This window comes from Balaenoptera borealis, assembly GCF_965194805.1.
Source record: "Balaenoptera borealis genome assembly, chromosome: 4".
Lineage (NCBI taxonomy): Eukaryota > Metazoa > Chordata > Mammalia > Artiodactyla > Balaenopteridae > Balaenoptera > Balaenoptera borealis.
In genome coordinates this window covers 144,777,760-144,802,525 of record NC_138861.1, presented here as the reverse complement: position 1 = coordinate 144,802,525, position 24,766 = coordinate 144,777,760, and the positions used below count along the sequence as shown (strand labels likewise).

The window sequence follows — 24,766 nt, the reverse complement described above, 5'->3', positions numbered from 1 at the left end:
TTTAGGATTCTCTATGTATAGTATCATGTCATCCGCAAACAGTGACAGTTTTACTTCTTCTTTTCCAATTTGTATTCCTTTTATTTCTTTTTCTTCTCTGATTGCCGTGGCTAGGACTTCCAGAACTATGTCGAATAATAGTGGTGAGAGTGGACATCCTTGTCTCGTTCCTGATCTTAGAGGAAATGCTTTCAGTTTTTCACCATTGAGAATGATGTTTGCTGTGGGTTTGTCATATATGGCCTTTATTATGTTGAGGTAGGTTCCCTCTATGCCCACTTTCTGGAGAGTTTTTATCATAAACGGGTGTTGAATTTTGTCAAAAGCTTTTTCTGCATCTATTGAGATGATCATATGGTTTTTATTCTTCAATTTGTTAATATGGTGTATCACATTGATTGATTTGCGTACATTGAAGAATCCTTGCATCCCTGGGATAAATCCCACTTGATCGTGGTGTATGATCCTTTTAATGTGTTGTTGGATTCTGTTTGCTAGTATTTTGTTGAGGATTTTTGCATCTATATTCATCAGTGATATTGGTCTGTAATTTTCTTTTTTTGTAGTGTCTTTGTCTGGTTTTGGTATCAGGGTGATGGTGGCCTCATAGAATGAGTTTGGGAGAGTTCCTTCCTCTGCAATTTTTTGGAAGAGTTTGAGAAGCATGGGTGTTAGCTCTTCTCTAAATGTTTGATAGAATTCACCTGTGAAGCCATCTGGTCCTGGACTTTTGTTTGTTGGAAGATTTTTAATCACAGTTTCAATTTCATTACTTGTGATTGGTCTGTTCATATTTTCTGTTTCTTCCTGATTCAGTCTTGGAAGGTTATACCTTTCTAAGAATTTGTCCATTTCTTCCAGGTTGTCCATTTTATTGGCATAAAGTTGCTTGTAGTAGTCTCTTAGGATGCTTTGTATTTCTGCGGTGACTGTTGTCACTTCTCCTTTTTCATTTCTGATTTTATTGATTTGAGTCCTCTCCCTCTTTTTCTTGATGAGTCTGGTTAATGGCTTATCAATTTTGTTTATCTTCTCAAAGAACCAACTTTTAGTTTTATTGATCTTTGCTATTGTTTTCTTTGTTTCTATTTCATTTATTTCTGCTCTGATCTTTATGATTTCTTTCCTTCTGCTAACTTTGGGTTTTGTTTGTTCTTCTTTCTCTAGTTTCTTTAGGTGTAAGGTTAGATTGTTTACTTGAGTTTTTTCTTGTTTCTTTAGGTAGGCTTGTATAGCTATAAACTTCCCTCTTAGAACCGCTTTTGCTGCATCCCATAGGTTTTGGGTCGTCGTGTTTTCATTGTCATTTGTCTCTAGGTATTTTTTTATTTCCTCTTTGATTTCTTCAGTGATCTCTTGGTTATTTAGTAACGTATTGTTTAGCCTCCATGTGTTTGTCTTTTTTACGTTTTTTCCCCTGTAATTCATTTCTAATCTCATAGCGTTGTGGTCAGAAAAGATGCTTGATATGATTTCAATTTTCTTAAATTTACTGAGGCTTGATTTGTGACCCAAGATGTGATCTATCCTGGAGAATGTTCCGTGCGCACTTGAGAAGAACGTGTAATCTGCTGTTTTTGGATGGAATGTCCTATATATATCAATTAAATCTATCTGGTCTATTGTGTCATTTAAAGCTTCTGTTTCCTTATTTATTTTCATTTTGGATGATCTGTCCATTGGTGTAAGTGAAGTGTTAAAGTCCCCCACTATTATTGTGTTACTGTCGATTTCCTCTTTTATAGCTGTTAGCAGTTGCCTTATGTATTGAGGTGCTCCTATGTTGGGTGCATATATATTTATAATTGTTATATCTTCTTTTTGGATTGATCCCTGGATCATTATGTAGTGTCCTTCCTTGTCTCTTGTAACATTCTTTATTTTAAAGTCTATTTTATCTGATATGAGTATAGCTACTCCAGCTTTCTTTTGATTTCCATTTGCATGGAATATCTTTTTCCATCCCCTAGTTTAGAGGTTTTAATGATATGCCATTTACATCTAACTCTACCACCCAAATGCAATTGTTTTCTCGTGTGTAGCAAGAGGTAGCATACTTAACCAGGAAACTAAGTAGCTTATAGAATTGAAGGAAGACCTTCAGGATCCAGAGCCAATCTGGGTTCCTTAGGAATGAAAACAGGGCTTGATGATGTTGGGACTTTCTAAGTATCTCTCTTCTCTGCTTATTCTCTTTTATTTTGCAAGGATTTTCTCAATATGGCAGGGGACATGGCCTCCAGTTCTTCTAGGGTCACATCTTTACAACTTCTGACAGATGAAAAAAATAAATAAACCTAATTCTGTTTAGAAATATCCCAGCTCAGGCCACATTCCTATACCCTGCAGCTGGGGAGATGATTATATTTGGCCAGGTCATTCATTATATGCCCATAGTTATAATCATGGGACAGAAATTATTACCAGAAAAGGGAAGCTACCACGATATATCACATCTATTTCTTCCGTGAAATGCTTTTAGGGAGCAGGGGCTATTTCTTGTGCACTAAATTAATACTTGTAAATAGCACTCGAATAGTTTCCCAATTTGACAGGAATGCTTAAAATAAGGCCTAAAGCAGGATGGAGGATATAAATGCATTTGCTTGGAACTAATTTTTATTGTACACACATATTTGAAGACCATACAATTTTTTTATTTATAAGTTTAGGACTGTTGATTTATAAGGTAACCCAGAAGGTAACTCAACACTTTCTTTATAAATTACATTTTCTGTAAATTTCTGAGTGACTGGATGAGGTATACTGGTGTCTTCGGTAACTGTTTTGCAGCTTTGCAGAGGTTTTGAATGTGACTCTGTTTAATATAGATAGTACAATCCTTTTGACCATTGTTCTAACTTCAGTAACTTTTCTTCGTAAATAATTTTTAAAAATACTCCAAAGCAGGAGAATGTCATTTGATATTAAAAGAATATTTTTCCTCCTTTAGAATGTATCTAACTTCTGTCTGAATGCATTCTTACTCTCAATTTATGAGTTTAGTCATTTAGCACAAAATTTAAAATTGAACTGTGGCTCTGCGTTAGTTTGCGTTCTACTTTTAACTCATATATCTTCAGGGCTAATCTGTTCCCCTTTTTGGGAAACAAAGGCCTCTCCTCTCTTCATTATGTGCATTAATCAAGAGAATTGTGTGACTGAAGGACCCGTAGGAGGAGAAAGAGAAATAGAAGAATCTTCCTTTAGCGTCTTTTTTTTTTCCTGTAGCTTTTTTTTTTTTTTTTTTGGCATTTCAACAAGGTTGAATGAGGAAAACTACCCATCTTTATTTTTTGGAAGACACGCAGCTGGGAAAAGTATTTATTTTGGCTTGATAAAAACCCTAACCTGGTATCCTCAAAGCAAATTACGTAGGGTTTAGCTACATAATACAAACAAGAAATGACGTAGCCTCAGTTATCTGGATGATAGGGCACTGATGTATCATTTCCTCAGGTGCCAACATAACAGAAAACAGTCTAACCTTCTCCATGCTACTTTCTAGTGGCTGTTTCGTTCTTGTGTCATCCTGACCCCCTCTCCATCCCCACCTCCACCTTGCACACACAAGTTTTCTGTCTGTTGTCTTTGCTCAGATGTTCAGAAGCATATTTAATCGCGTTTGCAAATGTAGCTTCAGGATAATGATAACATCTAATTCTTCTCACTGAATCCAAAACCACCTATGACCGCAGCCAAAAGTGATACCTAGGATTTCTTTTCTTTCGGTATTTGTTTTATGGACACTTGGTTAAGAAAGTTAATAGGGTTTTAAAATGTTTGCCTTTCTTACTGTTTCAAACTAAACATTTTAAAAAAATTTTTATTGGAGTATAGTTGATTTACAATGTTGTGTTAGTTTCAGGTGTACAGCAAAGTGAATCAGGTATACATATACATATATCCAGTTTTTTTATATTCTTTTCCCATATAGGCCATTACACAGTATTGAGTAGAGTTCCCTGTGCTATACAGTAGGTCCTTATTAGCAAACTAAACATTTTAATCTTAGCTTATATTTCTAATTAATTCTAAGTTTATAATCATAATATAACAATAGTTGCTATACTTTAGAAAAAATTCCTACGTAATCTTAACACTTTCCTCAATTTTATTCTGTGTATCCCTTTTCAAGCCTTTGTTATATGCATGTTTTTATATCATTGTAAACTTTGCTTAATTTTGAAATTAGATTTTTGTGTGTGTGTAATTTGTTGGAACAACATGCAAGTGAAGAGTGTATCTTTTACTTAGTTTAGGAGATCACCTAGCACTTATGAGAATCAGAAAATGACTCTTTTCTGGAGTCACTGTAATTTTTGAAGTAGTCACACTCAGATGGCAATTTTAAGTACTGGTGTTATTATGGGTAGTAAGAAATCATTTTTATCTTTTAATGTTAAGTAAAACTGACGGCAGCTATACAGAATCATTCTAGGTTTGTAAATATTAGATTTGACCGTGTTGCTAGGAAACCCAAAAATAAAAAGAAATTTAAATAAGCAGGAAGCATCACGAAATCTAAATTCTGTTGTTATAAACAGTGCAGCTTTGAGATCTGTTCTGTGATCAAAAGGTTGGTATAAACTCTTTTATTTGTACGTTCAAGAAAAGAAACTCCTTTCAACACAGTGATCATTTCCTGTTTCATTTTTCATTTTCTTTTCGAGTGAAGAGCTTTTGTCCCTCACTAGGAGTTGCTTGAAATCTCTGGGAAGGTCTGTTCCGAATTTACTACTTCTGGATTGGTTAAGATCCCTGTTAAGAGTGTGCTTTGTTCTCTGAAAGCTTTGGTCAGTTGAGCAACTTGCTGCTCGTGGTAAAAAAAAAAAAAAAAAAAAAAAGAGCTGAGTAATGCTGGAGCCTTCTCATGTGGCTGATGCAAACCTGGAGAATTTGCATCATCATGTAGCTGGAGTAAGTTGGTGTGACAGGCAGAAGCTTAAATACCAGCCCATGAGGAAGTTGAGCTGGGCTGTAATGATAGGGCGGCAGCCGCAGCCGCAGCAGCAGAGATAGTCGGGGAGGTGGAGGAACCAGAACACCATGAACGAACACACAGGTGTTCCTGTGAGTAATTAGATTGCGGAAGGCGAGAATACACCTTAAGAGTTTTTACCTGGGAGCACACTAGCGCTGAGAAAGAATCTGAACGCAAAGAGGAAGAGATCAGATCGGTCAGTCACCCCAAGAGACACCAAAGTTGAAAGTTTGGAGGTTTTATTCTTTTAATTTTTTTTTTTTTTTTTTCTTTTGCTCTGTCTCCTTTTTTCCCCTGCGGGTCACTACCATGGTCAGAAAGCCTGCGGCATCCACCATCTCCAATGGGGGTTACCTGCAGGGCAGTGTTAACGCGAGGCTGTCTTCCCCGGGCGGCAAGGAGCCACCTGGGCAGGAGAAAGTTGTGCTGAAGAGGAAAATCAGTCTGTTAAGAGGGGTCTCCATCATCATCGGCACCATCATCGGAGCAGGAATCTTCATCTCCCCTAAGGGCGTGCTCCAGAACACGGGCAGCGTGGGCTTGTCCCTGGTGGTCTGGACGGTCTGCGGGGTCCTGTCACTGTTTGGTGAGTGTTGCTGCTTCTCTGGGGGTGTGTCTGTGGGGCTGGGTGCCGTGCTCTCTGGGAGGACAGAGGGTGATTTCTAAGGAGGGAATGAATGGCCAAGGCTCCCCCAGATTTTCTGATCTGGGGGGAGGTATGCGAACTCTCCACGCACGCTCTCCACTGTTGGCACAATCCTGAATTCCCTGAAATTGCGACCTGTGGGCTGTGCTCGCTTTTTCCTGACTAAGGTAGATTATTTTCTGATTTTTCCCTGTGGCAATGAACGTCGAGGCTCGCTTTGATGACCCAGTAAAATACAGGCAAGCTTTCTGTACCAGGCATTCGTGCTCAGTTACCTGTGTTTGGGGCATCTTGGCAGCTGGAGCACTGAATGAAACGCCTGTGAAGTGAAACCCGGTGTGGCCTGTTTAGACACAGAACTGAGTGTCAGCAGAAGTTTTACTGACTTTTTATTGGCAAAACAAATGGGTGGCAGTCTTTTCCTTTTTAATGTTTTAGCTTCATGCGCTTGTCAGTTCCCAGTATTCTTTCAAAAGTCCTTATTGTGGAAAGAAGTGTGATGGCATATAACTCAATTCCTTTTGTAAATGAGACTATTGCAAGGGTCTGAGCATATTTCACATTTTTTTCGACTTTTCATCTCTCCCCAGTACCCATAAACCTTTGCAATATAAGTTGTAAAATCGGAATTGGGTGTTAGTTTGCTGTGTTTGCCCAGCTCTGTTTTCTTCATTTCTAGTTCACTTGGTCTTCAGAGACACAGGTCATTGGTCCACCTGTCTGCTGAGTTAGTCTAAACAGAACTGGTAGAAGAAGTATGATTATTAATTTTTCTTCAAAATCTAGATCTCTTGTATTGACTTGATAATTAATAGTAAAGAGGTAATAAATGTCCCCTCATGAGGTGGGCACATTACTAGAAAGCTACCTGGGTTAGTTGTGAAGGTGACAAAAACTGGTGAATGGTCAAGAAAATTAAATTTTATTTATGTTATGGGAAAAATGTCTAAGACATATTTGCTCTTCTCTGGCAAACAGTGTATTCTGATTTCAAAAGATACTGTTCTTTGTCCAAACTCTAGGACCAAGTACTACCTCTTGGTCCTACACAGACCGATCTATTTATTCTTAAGGCCTTGCAGTGTTTTCAGCATTGGTTTGAGCATTCATCTAGAGAACTCAAACTTCCGTTATTAGGAAGAAGGTATTTTAAATAAAACTTGTTAAAACAAAAGCTGTATAGAAAGACCTACAGAGGAATTCTTTTTGGGTTATTTTAGCTTACAAAGAGTTCGTGGTATTCATATGGTGTGGCATGTACGTTTATAGATGAACAAAGAGAAACTTAGCTGTTGATCTTTCTAAATGACTGTGCTTCCTCAGCCTTTAATCTTCTCCAACACCTGGTATATTCAGAACAAATCAGTGTCTGATAGGAGAAACCATAACCAGTTTCCTGGATTTTGCAGACTGTGTGCATGCAGCTTGCACTATGTGATTCCATTTTCGTATGCAATAAAAGGTTATTCAGATATAATAAAATGGATGGCTCTGAGCATTAACTAGTTAAAGTGATGAAAGTCATGTTGACCTGTACTAAGAAAATATGCTTCTGCATAAGTATATCATCTCAAGAAGTTCAGGGGAAAAAAAAAAAAAGCTAAAGGGACTAGCTAAGTTTATACTTGAGTTGGTATTCTTTGATTACTAACTGCAGGGAGAGTACTCCTGTACTAACCTACTTATCTATATTTGCATTGCATTTATCACTTAAGTTACTAGGAAGTTTTGATAGGAGTGCCTTCTTAACAGGAAGCAAAGCAAAATATCAGGAAAAAAATCCTTTGTCTTAGAACTCTAGAACTCTGGGACTAAGAGTAAAGAATCTGTATATTGGATTTACAGGTTTTTTTTAAAGCCAGGGTCAATACATGGATTCTTACAACCTATTTTGAACTTTTTTCATCTGGGTAAAATGGTTATGGAGCTTGAGACCTTTAAATGAAAATTTCATTTCTTCTGGGGCAACTATCCTGGAGTTTCAGCAAAGCATACAAAGGTCTAGGTATTGATTCTTGGGGGATAAATTCTGAGGTACTTAAGACACTTTCCAATAACATTTTATATTGGCTGCTTCTTTGTACAGCCTACCAACATGGTGACTGGTTTCCAACAGAGAGTGAATTGCAACTAGTTACAATTAGTTATAAACAGACAGGCTGTATCAGTGATCCCCAAATATCAATCTGTAGACTAGTTACTTTAAAATTAACCTGTGTGAATTTTAAAATAATAGATTTTCTTGGATGCCTCTATTGGAGAGTCTGGCCTCTCTTGGTTAGAGAGTAGGTCTGGGGTATAGCCTTAGCATTTGTTTTTTGTTTGTTTTTAAATAAAAAATTCTCCCCAGGTGACTCTGATACAGTACTAGGTTCAAGAATACAATAAGTGATACAGAAATACAATAACTGACACTAAGATTTTGCTGAATATCCAAATTACATTCACATTGGACAGTTCTACCTGAAGCTTTACTCATTAGTAATAATTTCCCACACTTTGAGTCCCCAGAGCAGGCCAGGCAGAAATTATCTCTTACATTTGAGTACTTAGCAGTATGGATAGAACTTTTCACATAATGTCAAAATATATTTTTCATTTTCTTGGAAATTAATTGCTCACATTAGTAGGTATAGCTGTATTTCATGAGGTGCTTTCTGTGTGTCAGGCCCAGCACTGTCCTTGGCACCCATTTTATATTTAAACACACAAACTCCTTGTGATGTGAGAATTAAGATCTTTATTTTACAGAGGATGAAACTGAGGTTTGGGGAGATTATATAACTTGCTCAACTCTGTGCGAAGTTTATTGCTAAATGTTAAAATTTGGTCTATAGTTAATTTTACCTAATGTATGTAAATATGTCATAGCACCTCTTTTTTAAAAGTATGTGTTATTTCAGCCATACATAGTGTGTACTTCGAAGACATGCAAGAAAAACTTTCCTAAAAACAGAATATCTGTGTCAAAATTCATTCTGTTGACAAACAAAACATATCCTACAAATGAAGCCTTCCAAAGCCTTGAGTCCATACTTCTCTGGAGAACAGATGAATCTTACTTATTTTGATATGCCACAGAAATATCATTTATTTAAAGGATTCTCAATATAATAAGGTCAATTTGTGATAATTCCTTGTCTTGATGTGAAGTTCTTTGAAAAATAGGTTAGTAATATTGGCATCCATCTACTCTTTTTCTCTTGTTGTCAGGTTTGAGATTCAAAATTCTTAATAATATGATATTGTTTTAGAAGTTTGTCCTTACTATTTCAAGTAAAATTACATTGTTTGAATAGAATGAACTAGATCTCAAATGTGAGGAAGTTACAAGAGGAATCTGGAGGCTCTTAGGAATTCGATGACTGTTATTAATTTTGAAAAAGGATGTCATTCAGATCAAAGGATGTAGTAACATCTCACACAACAGAAACATTGTTGTATCCATTCTACTGCTGGATGACTTGGTAATATTTTAACTTTTCACCTTTTTATTATAAATATTTCACAGGAGCCTTGTCCTATGCTGAACTGGGAACAACTATAAGGAAATCTGGTGGTCATTACACATACATTCTGGAAGTCTTTGGCCCATTACCAGCTTTTGTGCGAGTCTGGGTAGAACTGCTCATTATACGGTAAGAATCTACATACAAAAAAATTAAGGAAAAATAAACCTATTCATTATACCATTTTTTAATCACCTTGATTATTTTTAAGTAGTTAGAAATATACATGTCATGTGATTATGCGGTAAACATGTCTACTTCAGGACATAAAATCTGTGATGGAATACCTTTCTCAATTAATGTGTTTAATGCAATTTTGCCACTGGCGGTAGTTTGCCAACCCTGCCAAACTTTTAAAGCATCTGCTTTTTGTTAATATTCAATTATTCTCCATGACATTTTCAGGACAGATGCTGACTTGAAAAGGATATGAAGCATCAAAATCTACCTTGATAAATCAGACCTTTTGTTTGATTGTAAATCATAATTAGACAAAATTAAATGTTATGTTATAGGAACTTGTGTTTTTCTTCTTGTAGATGACACCATTAAGCCATCTTAGTTTACTCAGTTTTTGTGACTAGGAAACTTCTGTTCCTAACAATTTAGTATGTCACCAAGTTTGTTTTTTTTTTTTTTTTTTTTTGGCTGCATTGGGTCTTCATTGCTGCACGCAGGCTTTCTCTAGTTGTGGCGAGCGGGGGCTACTCATCATTACGGTGCGTGGGCTGCTCATTGCAGTGGCTTCTCTTGTTGTGGAGCACAAGATCTAGGCATGCGGGCTTCAGTAGTTGTGGCACATGGGCTCAGTAGTTGTGGCATGCGGGCTCTAGAGCGCAGGCTCAGTAGTTATGGCGCATGGGCTTAGTTGCTCCGCAGCATGTAGGATCTTCCTGGACAAGGGCTTGAACCCATGTCCCCTGCATTGGCAGGCGGATTCTTAACCACTGCACCACCAGGGAAGCCCGTTACCAAGTTTTATACTCTATAAAAGAACAAAACTTCACTGTCACAGATGACTCATGTCCTCATCTTAAACAAATCAGTGAACTACAGTTGCGAAAAGCTTTTTTGAGTTTATTGTTGTAAGAATACGTTCCTCTTCCTGATTGCCCTGGTTTAAAATCAAACCAAATAATGCTAAGTCACTCTGAACAGCAAATTTCCTCCAACTTTGTGGGAAACTTATGATGTCACCTGAGAAGTTTAAAAGTATCCTGAAGGCAAATGGCATCCATGAAACGTGGTTAGCACATTCTGATTGCAGAGTTTAACATAAATAAGTAGAGAAACTTGCTCTTACTGTAAACTTATCAAACTTACACAGCTGAGAGCTCCTGTGAGCCTTTATCCTGTCATGTGGGGCTAAGTGGCAAATGCAGAGCTAATAAGTATTGACTTAACACTAATCTTGGTTTTTATGGTTCTAGGAGTCTCTTTTTTATCAAAGAGCTTAGAGTAGTATCTACTTCTTTGTTAAATCTGTTCTCATTTTAGACAATTCTGCATTATTTAAAATTTATTATAATGAAATAATGATAAAGAGGTATTTTGTTCCTTTTCTAAACTCTGGGATTTGCCCGGGATGTGCCTTCCACTCTTTTCTGTTAATCTGAATATTACTCTTCAAAGGTCAACTTAAATTCTATCATTTCCACAGTTAATTTCCTGTTCACCCTAGTTTATAGTATGTCTTTCCTCTCTTAATTCTTCTGAAAAAAAATGCAGTCTCTTCTTCTCATTTGACATTGAGTCATATAACCTTACTTAATATTTTAGGAATCCATGCTCTGTTTCCCTGTTAAAACTGCAAGTATTTCAAGCATATAAGACCAGGTCTCTCACCTTTTTGTAACCCTTATACTACTTACTTCAGTGCCCTGATTATCAGATATTAAATTCTTTTTGAACAAGTAACTGAAAGATTAAGGTTATAATATTTTGAATACAACATACTCAGCATTCAGATGACTACACTACTTATTTAGAGTGCTGGCCTGTCAGGACAGTAGGCTTTTGGAGCCTGATGTAGCTGGACTTGAGTCCCACTTTACTCATGTATTGGCTGATTGTATTGGCAGTATGAGGAGCATGATTATTCCATTTGCAGTAGTAGCACCAATACAGTGCTTATGCATTCACTTTTTCATTCCACAAACTGCTACTGAATGGTGAATGGCAAGTTAAAGAGACCTGAAGTGGCGTGAGCCATGGTTCCTGTTCTCAAGCAGCTCATAATCAAATGTTACTTTAATCACAGGAGAGCTACTTCGTGGGGGTGTGTGTGTGTGTGTGTGTGTGTGTGTGTGTGTGTGTGTGTGTGTCTACAGAAGAAATTACCTAGATATATTCTAGAAGTTTTTTTAATGGTTCCTATATTTCTTTGTAATAATGGACTCACGTTACTCAACTGGTTTCTCAGATAGGCAGAGTAATGAATGGCTTGAGGGGTGACAAGATACCTAGGTACTTTAACATTTCTCTTCCATTGAAAACACCCATGGTACCTAAATACTTCCTATTAAAATTGTACGTCAGATTAAGTCACTCTTGTCAGAATTAGTCTGTAAAAACAAATCTTAAGGAAAAAAAATCACACATCAGGGGTCATTTGATTGAATTCACACATTCACTATATATTCAATATTCATTGGGTTTCTACTGTATGACAGACACTATACTATACACTGAAGATGAAATAATGATTAAGATGGACACAGCCTTGTACTCATGGATCTCAGGGTCAAATGAGGGAAATAGTTATGAATCAAGACATCACATAAGAGAATATAAAGTTACTACTGTGATACACACCGTGAAAGAGAAGCCATGAGGTTCCGGAAGAGAATATACTCCGGGAGATCTAACCCAATCAGAGGACTGGAGAAGCTTCCTTGGGCAAAAGACTGAACTAAGACCTGAGGTATACGAAACCATCAGTGAGTTGCAGGGGCCTCAGGCAAAGGGTATTCATATCCATGTGTGGGAAGAAGCACACTGAAGAGGAAGGAAAAGCTTAGAGCAGATAGAGCCTTGAATTGAAGAGTTTTTGCATATCCTGAGCATGTTTTGAAAGCACTAAGATGTCATCATCAGATTTTAATTTATATGTCAAAAATTTAAAAATGATGGCGATCGAGAAAAATAATCTTGTTGGGGTGAGGAGGAGGTTCTCTTGGAAAAGAAAAAAAAATCAAGAAATCTGTCATGCTAGTACTGGCAGGTCAAGGTTGGAACACATAATGGTGGTTGGTTTTCTGACAGTTAGGAGTTGGACATGGGTGTTGTATAACCATGAGAAGGAAGATAAGCTGAAAGGGAAGGCAGGCAGGACAAAGTAGGTAATATCATGGACTTGCCTGTGTATCTAACAGATATACATTCATATATAGATATATTTAAACTGAAAAGGCATCTGTAATTTTTGCATAGAAATAGTTGAAAAATTAAGATAGAATGGTTTGTTACCTATTTCACTATATACCTGAAGTTATTGCATTTTCTTATTTCATGCATGTTTTCTCCATTTGTAAAATTACAAGAGTACTTTTATTTTTCAACGTATACTTTGCATCTAAATATTTCTGTGGAATTAAGAATAATCACTTGGCTCTTCAAGTTTTGGTCTGTATGGAAAACCAAGACTAATACGATATCAAGCACATAAGCATATATTTGCAATGAACACTTATTAGTACTAATTTTTTTAAGGTGAGTTTCGTGTTCCTTTTCTGACCATGCCCCAACCCATTAGACCTGCACTGTTAATGCATTCATACTGTGCTGGAGTTTAATTGTTGACTTACTGAGAAAGAAGATTGCTTCTTGTGAGGCCCACCTCTGTCAGGATCTCAAGTAATAAACTAAATTTTTAAGAAAATGTCAAATATGGGAAGGCAGGGGCAAAACTGACAGTACCCAGCCTTGTACCCAAGGAGATGTGAAGTTTAGAAAGTAACCACCAAAACTGTAGACAATATTTCATTTGGAATGTCTATGACAACCTAATCAAATATGGAGTTCTGAAAATCACAGACTTCCCTATTTAATATGTTCCATATGCTGAATAATATCACCTCAAGGTAGAAAAAGTTTAGTGAAGATGCTAGTTTTTTTTCTGTAGTTAACCTAAATATGTTTTTTTTTTTTCTAGCCCTGCAGCCACTGCTGTGATATCTCTGGCCTTTGGACGGTACCTTCTGGAACCATTTTTCATTCAGTGTGAAATTCCTGAACTTGCAGTCAAGCTCATTACAGCTGTGGGCATAAGTGAGTATCACAGGTGTAAATATGAAAAATCCCTACAAAAGTCATTGGAGACAAAGTTTCTTGAGACTTTTTATGTGGTGGGACTGCTCCCCACATAGTGTTCTTCTTGCTTACAGTTCATTGCCGAGTTTGTGTTGGAAAACAAAGAAAAGAATAAGGAGTTGGAGTGATGCCTGATATGACATTACATGCCCGTTTTGCACTGGGTCAGTAGCTATGACGGTTAAGTTTTTAAAATAGGCAAACAAAACCACTTTGTTAGTAATATAGTAACTGGATTGTACCTAAAAAGAGACTTTTACAAATGAAAACCCAATTTTTAAATGGATTCTGTATTAGAAAATATCCTTCCTCACCGATAACATGTTGAATTTTAACGCACTTAGCCTCATGGAATGGTGTTTGTGTGTTGGGTGTGTGTAGTGTTCATGCATTTTCTAGTGTTAGCAGCTGTCACTCTCAGTGTTAGGATTTTAGCTGTCCATCGATGGTCACAAGAGTCTTCTTCCAGTATTTGATTATTAGTAGTGTTTCTCAACTAGGAGTCTTCTTTATTGTCTCTAAATTAGGAAGTTGTTCATTTTCACCAATGGGCACAGATATTAGAACTTTTTTTAAAAAAGGAAATTAAAAAAGAGGAACATGGCCAACATGATATAAGTGATATGAAGCCCAATATGACTCTAACTTCCTGTTATAAGAGTCGACATTCCAAACTCTTAAATATGATCGGAGATGATCACTTACTTGTAGATACTAACTGAATCACTGTTTTCAGAATCAATATGATCCCACTTGATTAAGTTTGACCTACTTGGAGATAGAGAGCTCCCCAGGAATAATTGAACTACATACCCATGAAAGAATTTGTAGTTATACATGGCTGAAGTATTTCAATAGAACAACGAAGAGAGAGATGAACATCTGACAGTAGAGGGGTGAGTGGTTAGTTAGCAGGAAAGAGTTAGGAATTGCACATAGAATATCTCTAGTGCTGGGTACATGTATTTCTGAACTTAAGTAGGTTCATCCTGGATTCTCCCCCTTAATTCATGGAACATACACAAATAATTGTTCGGTGAAATCTTTGAAGGGAGACAAAGAAAGATACTCAAATTAGGCATTTCTGAGTTCTGGAAAGGTAATGGTGTTCTTGATTCATCTTGCCCTTGATACATACTACAGACGTGAGACTTGGGGACACATCACTTCAACTTTCTGCACCTCAGTGTTCTTACCTTTAAATCGTGCCCAGTCTCATCAGGTGTCTTGTGAAGATTAAACGATAGTAAGAGAGACAATGTATATAAAGTGTTTTGGAGAATGCCAGAAATTTTTTAAGAATGAAGTTACAAATGGTAGCTGTTTATACTCTTGTGGGAAAACATCTCCTCAAATTCCATGAGACCAGGGGCTTACTCACTGCTGGGTTTCCAGCCCTTCCCATAGCACCTAGCATGTTGTTTGTGCTCAGTAAATATTTATTGACAACTGATTTTTACGAGAAGAGGTCTAAGAATTTTTCTCTAGTAGAGAAGCCAATGGAATGCCTGTGTGTTAAACTTGGAGGATTACACATCTTCAGGTCTCTCAGGCAGCAGGAAGATGGAGGTAAATAGTTCGCTCCGATCTAACACCATTAATTTTTGAATTTTTGAATTTTTGAACCATCTTAGCATAGTGGTGATAACTCAGGCTCTGGAGGCAAACTGCCTGGAATTGAAAGTTAGTGTCATAATTTCTTAGTTATGTGATTTAGGGCTAAATATTAAACCTCTTTAAGCATCGGTTTTATTTATTGGTAAAATACCTGTGAAAAGATAATTTATCTTGAATGGCTGTGGAAGGATGAAATTAGTCACATATTTAAGACTTAGCAGAGTGCCTTAACCAACCACTTGAGAAATGAGAGTGGGGTGGTAGGAGGGCATTACTAAATACTAATTCACCCCCTCCACTTTTAAAAGTACTTTACTTCATTTCTGTCAAATTAATAAAAATGAAAAGTTTTGGCTTACCCCAAATCTTGTCCATTCTGGTAAATGTATCAGTCACATGGAAGTTGAACGGGGAAATCTTATATATTCATATTTGTCTTCTCTCCTCTAGCCCAATACTGACATTACTCCCTTTAACGTCTATGGAACTCCATGAATTTTCACTCTCCTTGTAGCTTCAATAAACATTGAAGTATGTTCAATATTTGAAATGATATTTAGTTTTTTGGTTCTGCTCTCCTGAAACTAGACCCTGTTTAAGTATACACTTGAATGGCAGAATATTATAATAAAAATACTTTCCTTAAAATGTAGGATCTAGTCCCAGATGCATCCCTAACAACCTCTCTCTCTGTCTCAGTTTTCTTACTAGTTTAGTTTACGTAGGTGAGTAAAGAGCCCTACCTTCTTCCCATAACCTGTGGGAATAATTGGGGGAAGCAAACAAAGTAACACTAATGATTGCGATGTGAGAAAAAGAAATAGCCATTTCTACAAATGCAGTACTGTACTTTCTTTGCTAAAACTGTACTTTCCTGGCATCATTAAATTACGTGAAAGAAACTCTAGGCCCAGTTCTGTGCTAGCTTCTCAAACATTGTACATGGAGTGGCTCTTTATAAATCTGAAATTGGGCTATCCCTACTCCTTTTCTACCGTAACTAGATACCATGACAACCAATTCTTAGGTAAATACATGTCGTATTGAAATATATAAGGACTGCAGAACAGCAACTATACCCTTCAGGAGGATGAGAAATAAAATGTGAAATCAAAGTGTCCTGAAATCCCAGCCAAGATAAACATGAACCTTAGCAGAAAGGAAGAGTTACCGGGAGTTTGGAAGAGCTAGGTATATTAGTGAGATCGTATGTGTCTTTTGAGCTACTTCCTCATTGTTATCTGTGAACGACTGGTAAAAGTGTGGACTCTGGGGTCAGCTTACTTGGCTTCAATCCTATCTTTACACCTTACCTTCGTGAATACGGGCAAGTTAAGTAATATCTGGATTCTCAGCTGCTCATCAGAAAAATAACACCAGTGATGGTAACCACTTCATAGAGATAGGATTAAACAACATTATCCATGTAAGGTCCTTGTACAATGTCTGTCATATAACAACAGTATATATTTATTTAAGGCTTACCATTTTAATTCCCAATAGTGAGATCCTAGATATAGTCTCTCTGCTTTATAAAGGTTGTTTATTGCTAAAAACCTATCCGAAATTAATGTATCCAGGAAACGAATGCAAACAAAGAGATAGAGACGACCCGGGCAGCTGCTACAAAGAACAGTGGAACAATTCACTTTAGCTCACCATGTCGCATCCATATGGTGTCCGTATATTTTACCAGTTTAGCACAGAGCAGTCAGAAGCCAGAAGCCAGGGAGAACCTGAACCTGGGAGATAACCCAATATATCCAGGCTCAGTAATCTCACTCTGCAAAACAAAAGACAGACTTGAATTACGGAAGTGCAGAAAGAAATACTTGCCAGTCCTTAAATCATGGTACCAGTATTTAACACTCCTCGTTGCTGTTGCTGCATTTCATTTCTTAGGAAACGGCATCATTAATAAATAAATAAATACTATATGTCCCTCTGTTTTCATTTTGGTAACATTTAAGGTAAGCAATAATAATAATAATAATAATAATAATAATAAGCCCAAATTGATATAAGTAATTCTTAATGCATGAAATTAGCAATCATTATTCAAAGGAAGTAAAGCTAGGCTGAAAGCTTGCTCAGATTTCTTTCATGATTACAATGTGGATAGATAGTGTATAAAAACCAAAATATTGTAGATGTTGTTTCAGAAACTCTGAAAACTTGCGTTTAGTGAATCCCAAATCCCTTTTCAGTATTGTTGGATAAGCAATATACGTAGACTTAAATTTCTCTGTAAAGACACATGATGAAACAGCAGTTCTAGCCACTGGAGGACCTTCACAGTGCCTCTGTACTGGCTACCTTGTTACTTGTTAAGCTGTATCCCTTCAGGGTCATAGAGGTACATCTCAGCTGGAATTTGGGGTAGGGAATAATGAGGGCAATGTCTGGATGCTCAGATAAAGCAGGGTTTTGAGAAACCTTTGAGAGAAATCAGGCTTAACCAGAATTTTTATTTCAGCTGTCTGAGAGGAAAGCAAGGTGAGATTATCCAGTCATAATATTTGTTTGATTTTGTCTTCCATTTTTCTAAGAAAACTTTACAAAATATAAAATTCCCAAAACTCATTTTTTTTTCTATTTCAATAGACATTGAACGTAATGCCTACGCTCTTTATGAACGTAACAAACCTTCTTTCCTCTTCCCAAATATATAGAGGTTCTAAATATGAGAATGCCTCTCTCTTTTCCCTCCCCCTTCCTCCCTCCCTCCCTTTCTTCTTTTTCTTCCTTCCTATCCTCCCTCCCTCTATTCCTTTTTCTCTTTCCTCGTTTTTCTCCCCTCTTCTCCTTACAACAGCTCTTTTCCATTGTGGAGTACTCTCAAAAATAGTGTTTGGGGTTTTAGGAGCTCTAGTTAAAAGAAAACAGTGCTCTTTTGTTGTTGGTGGGAACATGCACCCAATTATTTTCAGATCAGTGCTGAATCTCCTTAACTAAAAAAATAATCCCTTTCTTATCACGACTCATTTATCACAGAGTAATTTACATAGAAAAAGGAAAAGAATCACTGGATGATGAAGATGAGCACAGAGTTGCATTAAATTATTCTCAATATATAAGTGCTTTGTATAGGGGAGAGGAAAATAATTATCTTTTATCTTTTCACTGATAAAATAATGCACTTGGTGATTAGCAATCGACCTATCTATTTCTTCATGTTTCCAGCTTCAAACATAGATAAAATATTTCTCTTAGCTTCCCATGTAGCTTATTCAGGGCTCAAGCCTTTCTAATCATTCTCATCATTATTTCTTTGAAACATTTCTTCATTAGTAACCTCCTATCTAACTTTTCATGGTCCCTTATTCTTCCCATCTTTGAGTTGTTTTCAAAAATAAAAATTGCTTTTATTGATTTTTTTACTTCATACTTCATGTTCATTATAAAAATTATTTCAAATCATGTAGAAAAATAAAATTTTAAACTTGAAAATTATTCAATATTCTATCATCTATAGATACCTTCTGTTAATGTTTTGGTAAACACTCATTCAGAATTTTTCCGTTCCTTTCTCTCTGTCTTTGTGTCTTTATCTATCTTTCTATCTACCTATCAATTTATCATCTACCCATCTCTCTGTAATTTGCTGTATTGGTCAGTAAAACGTCATGAACAATCTTTCGTGTAATAAATATTTAACTGCATCATGATTTTAAATGGCTGCATAATAAACCCTTAAAAAGGTATACGTTAATTAGCCTTCCTTTAGGGGGCTAGGTTATTTTTTAAATTTTGCTTATACATTGTATTGATACATTTGCTCCAATTCTTAAATTCTGAAATGAGCTAATGATTGTATCAGGCAATTGGAACTATGAAGATCACTCATTATTGTACATATGGAAAGCTTCCTATTGCAACCTGAACTGTAAGAATTCTGTGTTTGGTTTTATCCTCCAAGAAGTATTTTCATACATTTTTGTTATTTGTTTAGGGAGAATACACCTTTTTAAAAATAAAGCTTATAGATAATAACTACAAATGTCAGGTATGAAGTAGCTTTTGGGGCAGTGGAGGAGGGAGCAAGTAACACTAAGCATAAGGTTTTAGAAAGAGCATAAAGTTGAAATCCACTGTCTAGAATAAGTCACTCCAGCAGAGTATAGGAGGCACGGTTTGAGAATATCGCCATTCATTTCATTCCTCTTGGCCGAAGGTGGTTTTTTAAAACTGAGGATCCAGCTCATTCATTGATTCAACAAAACCATGTTGATGATCTTCCTGGGCCAAGGATGAAGCTGGATACTAGCAAGACAGAGATGAATAATGCTTGTTCCGCCCTCAAGGTTCTCATGGTCCACAGTGCGGGGAGAGTGAATAGTTGAATACTACTCGGGACACTGTGGACGGTATCACCAAGAAAGGGAAATTCTGCTGGCTTCAGACCCAATGTGCATCTGGGAACTCTTTTGGATTCAGCCCTTGTAACATTTTTTTCCAAGTTCCAAAACATATCTGGGAAGCCTATACATTTAGGGTAGGTTGAAAGTCACTCCTGACTGTGCTGATTGGAAAGTGGAAAGGAAATGCAAAAAGTGCTGTCTGCAGCTAGTCCTGAAGGTGAAGAATCACGTCCCAGCTCACACATTGCCCCTTCTTGAGTGTGATGCCGAGCTGGCAGGTAACTATGCACAAGATCAATCATTGAGCGAGGAAAGAGTTGCCTGATCTATCAAGCTGAAGAGTCACATTCAACAATCTCATTGCATGTGATGACTTCGGGATTTGCTTGGAAGGTATTTTTATATGATTATCAGGGCGCTACAGTATTTGTCCACTCTTATTGACATATACAAAGAACAAGAGAGAACTTCTTACTGTTCACAGGTTTCATCCAAGCCTCTGAAACTTCAGTGTGCATAAAAATCACCTAGAGATCTTGCTGAGATACAGATTTGTAGTCCTTAGGTCTGGTGTGGTGCCTGAGATTCTGCATTTCTCAACTGCTTCCAGGTAATGGCAACACTGCTGGTTCACGGATGGCACTTTGAAGAGCCACAACCTAAGACGTCTTCATACCAATGATGATTCACCTTTTCTAACTTCATCTATTTGTTTGCAGCTATGGTGATGGTCCTAAATAGCATGAGTGTCAGCTGGAGCGCCCGGATCCAGATTTTCCTAACCTTTTGCAAGCTCACAGCAATTCTGATCATTATAGTCCCTGGAGTGATGCAGCTAATTAAAGGTAGGGACTGAAAAGTAAATGCTTTTTAAAATACGTTTCTGCTTTTGGTCTCTTCTAACACTAACTTTCGCTTGTACTAGCAGAATCCCTTAGTCTCTCTGTTCATGGAACTTAGACTCTGTACTGTCATCTAATTGATTTGAAAGCCTGCAACATTGGGGGTTGAGTTGGTATTTACAGCTGAATGGCAACAAGAGGATTAAGACTGGGCCAAGCAACAAAATAAGGCATCACTGAATTTTCTCTTGGTCTAAACTATTTGTAGTGAAAACACAAAGGGGGAAAGAAAAATAAGCCATTGGTTTTAACTACAGATAAATATGTCTTCTTATTTTTACTTAAAGTAGTTCAACCACAGTATTAAAGATTAGAGAGAAAAAGATATCTGGAAAATAATGAAAAATGATGAATAATTATTTTATGGTTATTATTCCTTTTACCTTGAGAATGGATTCTTGACAGAAGGAGAATCAGATATGGGAATAGCATTCGCAAAAAGACAAATATTATCTGACAATAAAGATAGCTGTAAAAATGTAAGTTTTATTGTTACATTATTTTTATGTAAAATCTGCATTTCTGTGGAAATGTAACACCATTTTCTGGGAGTATTTGCCTTATAGACTTGCCTATTAAATAAGAAAAGATGAGATGATTGAGGGTGATGTCATTTAGAGTTTCAGTTCTAGGTAAGAAGGCACAGGCAATTGCTTGGATTCAGGGGAAGTTGTTGGATGAGAAGGAGGTCCAGGTGAATTATTTAACTAACAATGGGCACAATGGTAGGAAATAAGTAGGAAAGTGAGATGATATTGTAAAGGAGTGACATATAACTTGGACATGTTAAGTATTTAATGTTGACATTGATATTGTCTGTTCCAAGAAAGGGAATTTATAGAGAAATTTAATGAAGTGGCAAGAGAAGAATTACACAAGACAAAAGGAAATGCCAAAATTAAGCAAAAAAAAATCATTGCTGATGGTAGAGGCATTAAACAGTAATAAAAGTGGAACAATTCGTCATTCTGTAGCTGGGGAAAGGGAGCTGATGCTGTCCATTTAATAAGCCTTGTGGGAGAGCTTAGAGCTCTCCTGGCTAAATGTTTGCATCAAATCCAGCAACCTCAGCCAAGGTAAACACAGTGAAGATGTTTAACACTATAGCTTACACTGAAGGGAAGACGTGGGCTCACTCTTCTAATTCACCTTGGCCTCCACAGAGCTGACCTGCCCATATTTTATCTGACCCATCAGAAATGTAGGGAAAATAATCTGTTTTGCTGCTGCTTTCCTTTTCTGAGCTAACTCCTTAGACTTCTGTAAGGAATTTCTTCCATTTTTGGAAAGTGCAGAAACTCTGGGTCATGGACCCTTCTTTTGTTCTAGTTTAGGTTCCAAAAGATGATATACTATCCTTTAAAACAAAGATTTTTTTCTTTTCTTTTTTCTTTTTGATGTAATGTAAGACTGTAGTCAGTTTTTACCACTTATTTATATATGTGTGTGAGGTGAGGTGAGGTTGCCCAAATGGTAGTGTATTGCAAATTCCTTGAGAGCAAAAGTCATGATAGATTGTTTAGATTTGTTTTTTCACATTACAATAGAATGATCCTTTAATACTTATGATATTGTTACCGAACCAAACTTAGGTCTGCTTGCCCGATGCACAGCAAAGCCAATCTACTGACACCGAGTTGTGGTGAAGGAAAGTACAGTGTTTATTGCAGGGCAAAGCAAGGAGAATGGGCAGCTCATACTCAAAAGACCTGAACCTCCGGATGGCTTTCAGGAAAGGCTTTTTAAAGACAGTGTGAGGGAGAGGGTCACATGGTGCATGATCAGCTCATGCACCATTCTCTGATTGGTTGATGAGGAGGTATGAGGTAAGGTCACAGAGGTCAGCATTATCGATCCTCAGGTTGCAGCCAGTTTGGGGGCCACAAGATTGTGGTGATCATGCAGTTAGCTTCTTCCACCTGGTGGGGGTTTTAGTATCTGGAAAACAACTCAAGGGTATGACTCAGGATGTTATCTATAGCCCTTGAGGAGTAACTAAAAGACCTTGAGTTTGTTTTACAGCTAAACTATTACTATTTTGTTTTGTCTTGTTTGATTGCTTTCCTTTGTTTCTGCATTTTCTCACTTCTCTGATTAAAATTGCTCTTTGGAACTCAGGGAAGGCCTAGAAGTTAAAGCTTTTCTACAAACAAGAGGCAGGGGACATGGGGAGTGATCTGTCTCCAGGAAGGCCCCACAGGGTACTGCTCAGTTTTGATATCAGTGACCATATTTCCTTATATCTCACTTAACAGAGAAGTGACCTGAGAATTTTACTACATTTAAAGTAAATTAAATATTTTGGAGAGTATTCTTAGCAGGTTTATTTACTCTATTACTATAAAACAGTGATTCTGTTTGTCTCTAACTTATCACACATTTCTCACATTAATATGAAACTTCAAGAAGAGAAAAATTTTACTTATACAGATTGTGCATTTATTCTAATCTAATGAGATCCAGAAACTAGCTGTATGTTCTGTATTCTCTTATGAGGATTTGTTAAACTTTCCTTTGAATATAATAACTTTCATCTTCATGAGACTTCTGTTATGCAGCCAAAATATTCCTGAAACTTAGAAACACCTCTCTTTCGTAATACTCTCAAAATGGCCCTTTTCAGGATCTGTGCTTGGGTTTCAGTCTTTACAAAGTTTGATATCTTTTATTGATTATTCAGTGCTGCACTCTTAGGAATATTGTCCCTTAAGGCCAAGTAGACCATAGATCATGGTAAAGCAATATGCAACAGATGTTTTTACAGGGTTTCCAGTATTTATATTTTCCTTCTATGAGGACACAGAGATGTTTTTGTAAAATAGGTATTTCTGAATTGACAGTATCATATTTAAAAATGAACTATATTTGGGAATTGGATGCTTTGAGGGGAAAGTCATTTAGTGGATAACTCAATATTCTCCATTTTGGGTCTCAAAACTTGCACGTTATATTGATACATGTGTTGTTGTCTGGACAATGCCGGCAAAAACTGAGATTTGAGTGAAGAGAGAAAGGGTCTTATGTATATCATCTACCTCCCATCCGCCTTTTATTTTCTTACGGGAAGGCCAGTTTTGAAACAAGTCACATTTCCCATTTAGATCATCTCATTTGCTATTTTCTTTGGGAAATAGAGATTTTTCATGCTTAACTTTTAATATTGATTGACTAAAGTAAATCTGAATTTCTATTTTTTAATTATCCAAAAGATATACAGGGAAAGTCCCATTATGATTTACAAAGTAGAGGAAACTGTTATGCATAAAAATGCTCAGTCCAGGGCTTCCCTGGTGGCGCAGTGGTTAAGACTCTGCCTGCCAATGCAGGGGACATGGGTTCGAGCCCTGCTCCGGGAAGATCCCATATGCTGTGGAGCACCTAAGCCCGTGTGCCACAACTACTGAGCCCGTGTGCCACAACTACTGAAGACTGTGTGCCTAGAGTCCGTGCTCCGCAACAAGAGAAGCCACCGCGATGAGAAGCCCATGCACTGCAATGAAGAGTAGCCCCCGCTGGCCGCAACTAGAGAAAGCCCATGCGCAGCAGTGAAGACCCAACGCAGCCAAAAATAAATAAATAAATTTATAAAAAATAAAAATAAAAGTGCTCAGTTCACATGTTGATGCAAAAAATTGGTTAAACCTATTTATTTTAAATTTTATTTATCTATTTATTTATTTATTTATGGCTGTGTTGGGTCTTCGTTTCTGTGCAAGGGCTTTCTCTAGTTGCGGCAAGTGGAGGCCACTCTTCATCGCGGTGCGCGGGCCTCTCACTATCGCGGCCTCTCTTCTTGCGGAGCACAGGCTCCAGATGCGCAGGCTCAGTAATTGTGGCTCACGGGCCTAGTTGCTCCGTGACATGTGGAATCTTCCCAGACCAGGGCTCGAACCCGTGCCCCTGCATTGGCAGGCAGATTCTCAACCACTGCGCCACCAGGGAAGCCGAAACCTATTTATTTCAGAGTTCAGTATAGTCTCTTTTGTGTTTCTAGAAGGAAACCATGCCATTCTCTAGGAAAGGGTCTGCAGACTTTCTCTGTAAATGGGCGGATAGTAAATGTTTTCAACTTTGTGCGCCATGTGGTCTCTGCCACAACTATCAGCTCTGCTGGAGAGTAAAATTAGCCATACACTGATAGTATCAGCCATAGGTAAATAAGTGCACCTAACTGTGCTCCGATAAATCTTTCTTTACAAAAGAAGCTTGGGGATGTGGAGCAGATTTGTTCCACAGGGTTTTCCAACCCCTGTTGGTATCTAATGAACTATAGGGAGAAAGCAGAAAGTAAGTTAAATGATGTGAGAAAGTGGTTCTTGGGTTTCACGCCTCCTCATTGAAGATAGACCCTTGAATATTTCTTCCCAAGCATTATATTATCATCATTTTAAAGAATTATATCACACTCCTAAAAACTATAGTTTACAGACGATCCT

At 37.2% G+C, this 24,766-nt stretch overlaps 1 protein-coding gene across 1 annotated transcript in view; it reads left to right on the top strand.

The window, feature by feature from the left end:
• Positions 1-24,766, top strand: part of SLC7A11 (solute carrier family 7 member 11) — a 101,785-nt gene that overhangs the window by 3,902 nt on the left and 73,117 nt on the right. Inside the window, exons 2-5 of the mRNA XM_082389835.1 lie at positions 1,978-5,570; positions 9,142-9,268; positions 13,293-13,408; positions 20,148-20,273. Coding sequence (XP_082245961.1) covers positions 5,294-5,570; positions 9,142-9,268; positions 13,293-13,408; positions 20,148-20,273 — 646 coding nt within the window. The 5' untranslated portion in view covers positions 1,978-5,293. The remainder of the gene's footprint in view (positions 1-1,977; positions 5,571-9,141; positions 9,269-13,292; positions 13,409-20,147; positions 20,274-24,766) is intronic.